This window comes from Pteropus medius, unplaced genomic scaffold, assembly GCF_902729225.1.
Source record: "Pteropus medius unplaced genomic scaffold, Ma_sr-lr_union100, whole genome shotgun sequence".
NCBI classification, from domain to species: Eukaryota; Metazoa; Chordata; class Mammalia; order Chiroptera; family Pteropodidae; genus Pteropus; species Pteropus medius.
The window spans coordinates 9,813,333-9,823,461 of NW_024351543.1; the positions used below are offsets into that span (position 1 = coordinate 9,813,333).

The window sequence follows — 10,129 nt, forward strand, 5'->3', positions numbered from 1 at the left end:
TCCAGGTGTCAGGTGCCCCTCCTTATTCATTTCCTCAGAATAGTCTGGAACACTGGCACCCTCACCGTGGCTGAGTCACTGAGCCCAGTCCTCACATGGGACTTGGATGAATGAAGCTCTCCCTTCACATCTCTTCGCTCCCCAGCAGAAAGGACATGTAATCGATTCCCCAGGATGGAAGAGTGACTTCCACAAACCCTAAAAATAACTGAACCACTTCATACTCTGAACTTAGCCTCTCGCGCCCGCCTCCACCCTGGCCCACCCCCTAGCCAGCAAGATAAAGGCAGCTGCTGGGGCTGGCAGGGGACAGAGACCCAGAGCCAGGGTAGCGAAAAGGCATCTAACGGAGCCAGCAAAGCAGACCCCGAACAAGAAGCTCGAGAGGAAGCACAGACCCTTGGGCTGCACCTGCCACAGACCCCAAGCACCCCCTCAGCCAAACAGGTCCCTCAGGTGAGTAACCTGCCTTTTGTCTTTCCATGGCAGGGCTGGCTCTCTAGGCTGGGGTCCCCTCCCGACCCTCTGATTGTTCTCAGGATAGCAGATGTTAGGGGTGGCAGAAGGGGCCTTGCATCTGGATGTAGGTGAGTGGAGGGGTCTCTGATATAAGGATTCCACGAGGAAGCGAAGGGAGATTTAGCATGAGCCCCACGGGAGATTTCAGAGTGGCCGCCACAGGCCTAAAGGGACAGGTTCTTGCCAGTCTGAAAAAAATCCAGAAGGGCTTTAAGGAGGAGGTGGCCTGGAGTTGTGGTTTTTAAAAGACAAGTATGGAGCTCCTCGGGCTTCAGGGCTTCCTCCCAGGCAGGAAAGTGGGAGCGAAGAGAGGCAGGGGACATGCGGGTGGAGGGCGGTGAGCAGGCCCGACTCTGCCTTGCCAGGACGAGCCCTATGCCCCGCTACGTGGGTGAAAATCCTGGCATTCCTGGCCCAGGAGCGTCTACCCCAGGCTGGCCTGAGCCTGGCTCCCCATATATCACAGTCTAGGATCTGGGGTGGGATGCAGATTCTGCTCCAGGCCATCATCTTGTCCAGTGGGAAAGCCCTGGGGACAAATCTGGGGGACACAAGGTCGGAGAGACAGGATCTGAGTCTGCGCAGATGTAGACACCTGGAGAGGGGCTGGGCCAAGGAGGGGCAAACTGGGGTGGGGGTCACTCTGAGGGGCTGGCCAGCCTGAGGAGGCCAAGCTCTGGGACACCCTAAGTCCAGTCCCAGTTCTGAATTGTGCCTTCCCCCTCCTCCCTGTCCCTAACGTCTAGAAACTTAAGCCCAAGAGTCTCAGGCCAGGCAAGGGCAAGGATGAGACAGCCAGGAGTTGGGAAACCTGCTTCGGGCCTTGAGGAGCCTCCCAAGATAGCTCCTTTCCCCTCTTTGGGCCCCAGTTTCCCTGTGTGAACAATGAGGGAGTCAGATTCAGTGACCTCTGAGAGTCCTTATGTCTGACATCCCTGGACTCTGTGATTCTAACGGTCTGTGACCACAGCAGGGATTGTGGAGATTCCTGGGGGTGGTGGCGGGGTGGAGTTGGTGGCCTGCATATGCCATCTGCTCAGGCCACCCTGGCTGTGACAAGACAGGGAGGAGGCGGGGACAGGCATGGTTTGTTTGCCATTGGCAGGGGGTCTTCATTGGAACTCAGAGACTACAGGAATCCCCCAGAGTGTGTGGTGAGACTCAGAGGCAGGATCAAGGAGTCCAGGGTGGAGAAGGGGATGAGATGGGCCAAGGAGCCCAGGATCCCGCTGGCTGAGCCTCCCTCTGGAGAGGCCCAGGGCTGCTGTGCCGAAGCCAGGACCTCAGCTATATTTAGCACCGAGTTTGGAGCAGAGCAGTGGGTCAGGGGCAGCGAGATGGGGGACGTGCTTCTCATTCTTTCCCTACTGGCTTCTGGGGACTGTTAGTCCACCTGTCACAAGACAGATAAGACACAGAGAAAGGCTTGAGGGGTGGGAGGGCATGGAGGGGGCAGAGGTGAGCTGGGGGAGGCAGCGCCTTGGCAGAAACTGATCTACGAGAAGAGAGAGAAAGGAGACAAGCTCGAAGCCGGATTCCGGCCAGTTGCAGTCAGGAATGGACCCCTCCCTCCCTGTAACTGTCACCCTCACACTCTCAGGGGTGCCTGCTGGGAAACAGAGGGGTACCACAGCCAATAAGAAAGCTTCGCACTCTCCACCCTCTTATTCCTTGGAAGCTAGGCTCCAAATAGGGTCTAGGAAGCCTGAGCCAGCACTTCCTGTTACTCATTGGCCAAAATCTGACCCCATCTGGGCCTCAGTTTCCTTATCTTTAATTGTGAGTGTTTGGGCTAGAAGACCTCTGAGATCCCCCTAGCTCAGACCTCTGAGTCTTGGGGTATGGCACAGAAGCCCCTACCTGGGATTCAGAATCTGGCTCTGCCTAACCATGAGATACTCTACTGCTTCTGCTAGATCATGGACCGCAGGCCCCTGCTGCACCTCCCTGGACAGGGGAAGGTTGGAGAGTGAGTTCAGAGTGGAGAGAGAGATGGAGCAAGACTCCCAGGGAAAGTGGCAAGCACGCCCTCTGGTGTTATTAAAGGAAATTTTTTTCTCTATGGGAAATAGTCACCGGTTTAGGGACCTGCCTCTCCCTGGCTAAGACCCCATGAGTCAGGATTCCTTTGGGCCACTTACCTGGGTCTCCACCAGGGAAAACTGATTTTGGTAACGGAAGGTGAGGATGGGCATATCCAGTTTGCCCGTTGAAGGTTTGATCATCCCTTTTGGGGCTGAAGGACAGACCTTCATGGCTAGCAGCGCCCTGCTTGCTCCCTAGCAACCCAAGTGATCCTGGGGAAGCTGAAACCCACCTCGTGGGATGCCTCCACATGCTCTAAGTTCAAGACATGGCAGAGGGTGACCCAGGAGAGGGCATGTGATTGCAGGCTACTCTGCCCCTAGACCTTCCTCCCTGCCATTTCTCCTAGCAACCAGCCCCTCCCCCACCTAGGCCCCCAGTCCCATCCTCATCTCTGCCCCTTCTTCTCAGAAGGATGGCCGACACCCAGATGCAGGTGGCCTTCACACCAACCACACGGATGGCAACTGCGGAGGACCTGCCCCGCCCTCCACCGCCAGCTCCAGAGGACCTGCCCCTGCCGCCACCCAAGGGGTCCTTCTCTAAGTTCCACCAGCAGCGGCAGGCTAACGAGCTCCGCCGCCTCTACAGGCACATCCACCCCGAGCTCCGCAAGAACCTGGAAGAGGCTGTGGCCGAAGACCTGGCTGAGGTCCTGGACTCGGAGGAGCCCACTGAGGGCGATGTCCAGTGCATGCGCTGGATCTTTGAGAACTGGCGGCTGGATGCCATTGGGGACCATGAGAAGCCAGCTGTCAAGGAGCCCATTCCCAGCGGGGATGTCCAGGGCACTTCTCGCAAGTTTGAGGAAGGCTCCTTTGCCAACAGCACAGAGCAGGAGCCCGCCGGACCTCCGCCATCCAGGGGAGATGTTCGTGCAGCCCGCTGGCTATTTGAGACGAAGCCACTGGATGAGCTGACGGGCCAGGCTGAGGCACCGGAGGCTACCGTGAGGGAGCCTGCAGCCAGTGGAGATGTTCAGGGTACCAGGATGCTCTTCGAGACGCGGCCGCTGGACCGCCTGGGCTCCCGCCCCTCCATCCAGGAGCAGAGCCCTTTGGAGTTGCGCTCAGAGATCCAGGAGCTGAAGGGTGATGTGAAGAAGACAGTGAAGTTGTTCCAAACGGAGCCACTGTGTGCCATCCAGGATGCAGACGGCGCCATCCACGAGGTCAAGGCCGCATGCCGGGAGGAGATCCAAAGCAATGCGGTGAGGTCAGCCCGTTGGCTCTTTGAGACCCAACCTCTGGATGCCATCAACCGGGATCCCAGCCAGGTGCGGGTGATCCGGGGGATCTCCCTGGAGGAGGCAGCCCGGCCTGACGTCAGTGCAACTCGCTGGATCTTTGAGACACAGCCTTTGGATGCCATCAGGGAGATCCTGGTGGACGAGAAGGACTTCCAGCCATCCCCAGACCTTATCCCTCCTGGTCCAGATGTTCAGCATCAGCGGCATCTGTTTGAGACCCAAGCACTAGACACTCTGAAAGGAGAAGAGGCTGAGGCAGAGGCCCCGCCCAAAGAGGAAGTGGTCCCTGGCGATGTCCGTTCCACCCTGTGGCTATTTGAGATGAAGCCCCTGGATGCTCCCAGAGACAAAGTCCAAGTGGGTCACCTGCAGCGGGTGGGTCCCCAGGAGGGTGAGGGGCTCATGTATGAGCATCTATCCAGTGACAGCTCCTCAGCACTGTCCCTCTCTCAGACTGCCCCCCAGAGGGATGAGGTGAAAGGGGACGTAAAGACCTTCAAGAACCTTTTTGAGACCATTCCCCTGGACAGCATTGGGCAGGGTGAAACTTCAGCCCCCAGGAGTGTAAGCAGAGCCAATGGAACTGATTCCGCTGGGCAGTCCCGAGACACAGGGTCCCCAGTGTATGCTATGCAGGATGCCAAAGGCCACCTCCATGCCCTGACCTCTGTCAGCAGAGAGCAGGTAGTCGGAGGTGATGTGCAGGGCTACAGGTGGATGTTTGAGACACAGCCTCTAGACCAACTGGGCCGAAGCCCCAGTACCGTCGATGTGGTGCGGGGCATCACCCGGCAGGAAGTGGTGGCCGGAGACGTGGGCACTGCCCGGTGGCTCTTTGAGACCCAGCCCCTGGAAGTAATTCACCAGCGGGAGCGGCAGGAACGACAAGAAGAAGAAGGGAGTCAGTCAGGTCCCCAGCCTGAGACACCCCTCAAGGGTGATGTGCAGACCATCCGGTGGTTGTTCGAGACATGCCCAATGAGTGAGCTGGCAGAGAGGCAGGGGTCAGAGGTCACAGATCCCACAACTAAGGCCAAGGAACAGTCCTGCACCTGGATGTTCGTGTCCCAACCCCTGGACAGGCCAGAAGGCTCCAGGGAGCAGCACCTGCAAGTCAGCCAGGTCCAAGCTGGAGAAAGGCAGACCAACAGACATGTCTTTGAGACGGAGCCCCTGCCGGCCTCGGGCCGTCCCTGCGGGAGAGGGCCTGTGCGATATTGCAGTCGAGTGGAGATCCCTTCCGGGCAAGTGTCTCGTCAAAAGGAGGTTTTCCAGGCCCTGGAGGCAGGCAAGAAGGAAGACCAGGGGTCAAGGGCAATCCCTGAGCCCATCCCTGCAGGCTCTGTGCACAAGTTCACCTGGCTCTTTGAGAATTGCCCCATGGGCTCCTTGGCAGCTGAGAGCATCCGAGGAGGTGACCTACAAGAAGAGCAGCCCGTGGGCCCATCAGGCAGCCGGGTGCCAGAGAAGCAGGAAACTGCAGCCCAGGGGACCCTGCGGACTCTACACGCCACGCCTGGCATCCTGCACCAAGGAGGCATCCTCATGGAGGCCCGAGGGCCGGGGGAGCTCTGTCTTGCCAAGTACGTGCTCCCAGGCCCAGGGCAGGGGGGCCCTTGCATACGGAAGGAAGAGCTGGTATCTGGTGAGCTTCCTAGGATTGTCCGCCAAGTGTTGCGCCGGCCAGACGTGGACCAGCAGGGGTTGCTGGTTCAGGAGAACCTAGCAGGCCAGCTCCAGCTCAAGCCACTGAGGCTTCCAGCTCCAGGCAGCAGCAGCAATGTTGAAGACTTGGACCCTGAGTTCCAGCAGTTGCTGGCTTGCGGCTTGGGCACCTCGGTGGCGAGGACTGGGCTGGTGATGCAGGAGACAGAGCAGGGCCTGGTCTCACTGACCGCCTACTCTCTGCAGCCCTGGCTAACCAGCAGGGCCCCTGAGAGGAGCAGTGTGCAGCTGCTGGCCAGCTGCATAGACAAAGGAGACCTGAGTGGCCTGCACAATCTGCGGTGGGAGCCACCGGCTGACCCGAGTCCAGTGCCAGCCAGCGAGGGGGCCCAGAGGCTTCCCCCAACTGAGAACATCATTCATGTTCCCCCACTGGACCCCAGCATGGGGATAGGGCATCTGAGAGGCCCCAGGGTCACCCCCCAGGCCATTGGAATGACAGTCCCTCTGACTGGCGAAGAAAAGCAAGAAGACAGTTGCACTGAGCAGAAAGGGATGGCAGCTTTGACAAAGTCGGAAGGAGCCATGACTATGCCCCCAGGGCCTGGGGCCCCAGACCTCCAGGCAGCCATGCAGGGTCTGCGGATGGCAACAGCTGAGGCCCAAAGCCTGCACCAGCAAGTTCTGAGTAAACACAAGCAAGGCCCCACCCATAGAACGGTCTCCACACCCTTCCAGGATGGTTTTCCGCAAGCACCTGCCACAGCCACTGGGTCTGCGCAGAGCAACACCAGACCTATGGCTGGAGGGGACCCCAGGATCCCAGCAGCCCCCAGAAAGGTCAGTGGGGAACAGAAAGCACTGCCCAGAGGGCTGCCTGGAGGGTGGGTGACTATTCAGGATGGCATCTACACTGCTCACCCCATGAGGACCTCTGACCTACATGGGGGCGTCCAGCTCTCTGAGAGGGAACCCCTACCAAGGGACAGAGAGACTGCCCTCTCAGCCCAGGCTCCCAGCCCACGCCAAGAAGGCCCAGGTCAGAGTCTAGGGCCAGGTCGGGAGGAGCCTGGGGGCTGCACGCAGAAGGCCTGGGGGCCTCCAGAGAAAGCTATGGCAGGAGTCGGCCCAGGCGGCCTTCAAGCTGCAGAGACCACCCTGAAGGCTGCCTCTTTAGCCCATCACACTCTGGCCTCTGGGCCCTGGGCAGCAGGTGCCAGCCTGCACTCCCATAATGCTTCTGTTCCTCCTCCTCCTCCTCTCCCAGCTGCTGTGACGGGACCTGACTTCTCAGCCCAAGCCCGCCATGATGAGGACTCCACTTGGCAAGCCTCCGAGGCCCTGAAGGGCCCCCTTCTCCACTCCCACCCCAGCCCTGCTGGCCAGAGAACCCCTTGGGAATCACAGACAAAGACCCCAAATTTGGAGCCCACCATGTCCCCAAGGAAGAAGCCCCAGCTGCCCCCCAAACCTGCTTATCTAAGCCAGCTCCCACCTCCTCAGAGGCTGCCCAAGCCCTCAGCTCGATCTCTCAGCTCCTCCCAAGGAGAATACAAGCAAAGTGAGACAGATGCAGCCATCCCTCAGCCGGCCAAGGTCCCCACCACTGCAGGCCAGGGACGTGAATCTCTGGCTGGGTGTCCCAATGGTCAGAACCAGCCCAGCCCCCAACATGGCCCCAGCATCATGGCCTCCAGGCCCACCAAGAGTCAGGCTGTGGGTTGCAGTTCCCAAAGCCCTGAGCCCCCCAAGTTCTCAGCTCTCAGCAGTGACCCCACCTCACTGCAGCAGAACCCCAGCCCCCTAGAAGAGAAGCTCACAGAAAGTTCCCAGCAAGAGGCCTCTCAGAGCCCCAAGATTCTGCAGGGAAGCCAGCAAGAGCTCCAGAGCCTCCTGAACGAAGTACAAGCCTTGGAGAAGGAGGCAGCAAGCAGTGTGGATGTGAGGGCACTGCGGAGGCTCTTTGAGGCTGTGCCCCAGCTGGGAGGGGCCCCTCAGGCTCCTGCTACCCCCCGCAAACCTGAAGCCTCAGTGGAGCAGGCCTTTGGGGAGCTGAGGAAGGTCAGCACGGAGGTTGCCCGGCTGAAGGAACAGACGCTGGCCAGGCTGCTGGACATTGAGGAGGCTGTGCACAAGGCCCTCAGCTCCATGTCTAATCTCCAGCCTGAGGCTAATACCAGAGGCCATTCCAGAGGACCTTCAAAGGACCACAGCCCCTTCAAAGTCAGTGTCATAAACAGCAGTAAAGCCAGACCCAACTGCACAGGCCAGGAGGTCAGGGGTCAAACTGCAGTCAAGAGTCAGACCGAGGCTACATGTCATCCTGAGGTCCAGAATCAAGCTAAGGTCAGAAATCACACAGGGGCCACGGGTCAAGCAGTCTCAACCACCCCTTCCACCAGGAGGCTGGAGACTTTGAGAGAAGATTTAGGCCTCCCTCGAGTCTTGCCTTCCACCAGAGATTCACCCTCCTCCCCAACCTGCATTTCTATCCAGTCACCCGCAAGGAAGCTCCCAAAGGCTCCCAGCCCCGGGGGCAGCCCAGAAGTCACAGAAAACACACACCTGGCCCAGGATGTGAGCCAGGCCCTGCTCCACCAGAAAGGTGTCCTGGATAAGGCCGGGAAGCAGGAGGTCGCCCACTGCTCCGGACAGCCCAAGCCGGCTCCTGCCCCAGCCGGTCCTCTGCCCAGCATGCAGCAGAAGTGCATTCTGGAGCTGCAGACTAGGCCAGGCAGCTCCCAGCACTACGGAGCCACGAGGACTGAGCAGTATGAGGGGGCAGACGAGAGCAGGAACACAGTCCTCGCATCCTCCGCCACGGTCATGGGGCAGGCAGGGTCGCCCAGCGGCCCAGATCCCCACCTTGGGCTCCAAGCCTCCCCCTTGTTGCGGCAGTTCCTGCACAGCCCAGCCGGGCTCAGGGGGGACCTGGCAGAAGCCCAGAGGGTCCCCGTGCCCTGTGGCCACTCCCAGCCTGCAGCCCACTGAGCCCCTCCACCTCCCACCACAGCCTCCCATCTGTCCCTGGGACACCTCCCTCCAGGGGACTGAGGTGGGGCCTTCCTCCCGCATACATGAGGCCAGGACCAAGAAGAAGGGGCATCTTCGGAATTCTGCGGGTGGTTTCCCTTTGGTCGGCTCCATCAATTGGCCCGGTTCTTACAAAAGAGGGAGGAAAGATTAGGAAGAGGACCACCAAGTTACCTGGGCAGTGGAGTAGGATGGGGGCTTGCAGCGGCTTGTGTGTGGGGGGGCATGGATACATGCAGACACACGTGCTCCTCACACAGAACTGAATGCCACGTGAGTCTGCATGCCACTGCCAGAGATGGAGTCCCCGAGAGACCTGCCACCCTCAGCCTTCATTTCTTTCATTATGCGTCAAAATGTTCTCAGCCATTCGCTTCTTAATTCCTGGAGAGGACAGGGCCAACTAGACACTGTATTAGTCTCTGTTTGGGATTTGACTGAAGGTTCCAGAGGGCCCTGCTCAGCTCCTTGATCACCATCTCCATCTATCAGAAGATCATCCTAGCAGCCCAAAGGTCACACAGACAAGGGTGGCAATCAATAATGTCTCTAAAAGCCAAAAGAGACTGCCTACTCGCCTCCTCTGCACCCAAATGGGGGGGGGGCAGTCTGAATAAACCCAAGTTTTATTCTCTTTTCTGTGTGTGTCTGACTGTGCATCTGTTCCAGAGTCTGGTTTCCCACTGGGGAAAACAGCCACAACCTCCAGGTGCCCTGTTTTCTTGGCAACAGCAGTGTTGGAAGGCTAAGAAAAGCCACCCCTTCTTCTACCATCTTGGCTGGGATCCAGAAAGGCCTGCCCGCACCCCTATTCTCCTTGCTCCCCTCACCCCGCTCCTCCCCCTGACACACACCGCTGCTGTTCTACCTCTGGCCTCTCTGCCTGGCAGTTCTTGGACATCATCTTGGAGTGGCATCTAACCAGAATCCTGCTCCAGAGTGGGAGAGTAGCCCAGTCAAGCCTGGGAAGGAGGGAGGGCCTCACGCCAAGAGAACTCTGGTGACCAGTGGTCAAGATGGCTGGGCCACTTCTCCCTGCTCAAGCCAGGTGCGGTGTGCAGAGCAGGGGTTTCTGGGAGGGCACAGATCCTGGCCGGGAAAGCCAGAATAATTGGGTGAAAGGCCTTTTTCACTCTTTCAAAAAGCATTGAGTGCCTGCTGCATGCCAGGCCTGTTCTAGGCAGCAGAGACACAGAGCTGAGTTCTAATAGGGTTCTGCTCTCAGGGAACTGACTTTCTAGAGTGAGGAGACAGAAAGACAGTGAATAACCAGGGAAAACTATCAGGAATAAGGGTGAGGCGCTTGACTGGGCCATTCTCCCACTCTGGGGTAGGGGTCTTAAGATATAGTGATGTGACAATGACAGGTGACTGCCTTAGAGGACTTGGCCAAGGCAGACCTCTCTAATAATAATAATAATAAAAACCTCCCCTGAGATCTAAATAATAAAGAGCCAGTTATGTGAAAATTGAGGTGGGGTAGGCGGCAGGGCATGCTAGGCAGAGGGAAGAGCATATGCAGAAACCCAGAGGTGGGAGCAAGCTTAGCTCCTGGATTTTCAGGATAGCACTTTGTAG

The 10,129-nt window shown here is 58.6% G+C and overlaps 1 protein-coding gene across 3 annotated transcripts; it reads left to right on the forward strand.

The window, feature by feature from the left end:
• On the forward strand, nucleotides 1-9,143 carry XIRP1 (xin actin binding repeat containing 1). 3 transcript variants are annotated; one of them, XM_039843257.1, is made up of 3 exons: nucleotides 1-456; nucleotides 3,016-6,358; nucleotides 6,786-6,921. In XM_039843257.1, the coding sequence occupies exons 2-3, from the start codon at nucleotides 3,020-3,022 to the stop codon at nucleotides 6,792-6,794; spliced, it is 3,348 nt and encodes a 1,115-aa protein (XP_039699191.1). In that variant the 5' UTR covers nucleotides 1-456; nucleotides 3,016-3,019; the 3' UTR covers nucleotides 6,795-6,921. The 3 variants fall into 3 exon arrangements, with proteins under 3 accessions (XP_039699191.1, XP_039699189.1, XP_039699190.1); XM_039843255.1 differs by having other exon boundaries at nucleotides 3,016-9,143; XM_039843256.1 differs by having other exon boundaries at nucleotides 3,019-9,143.
• Nucleotides 9,144-10,129: the final 986 nt, after the last annotated feature.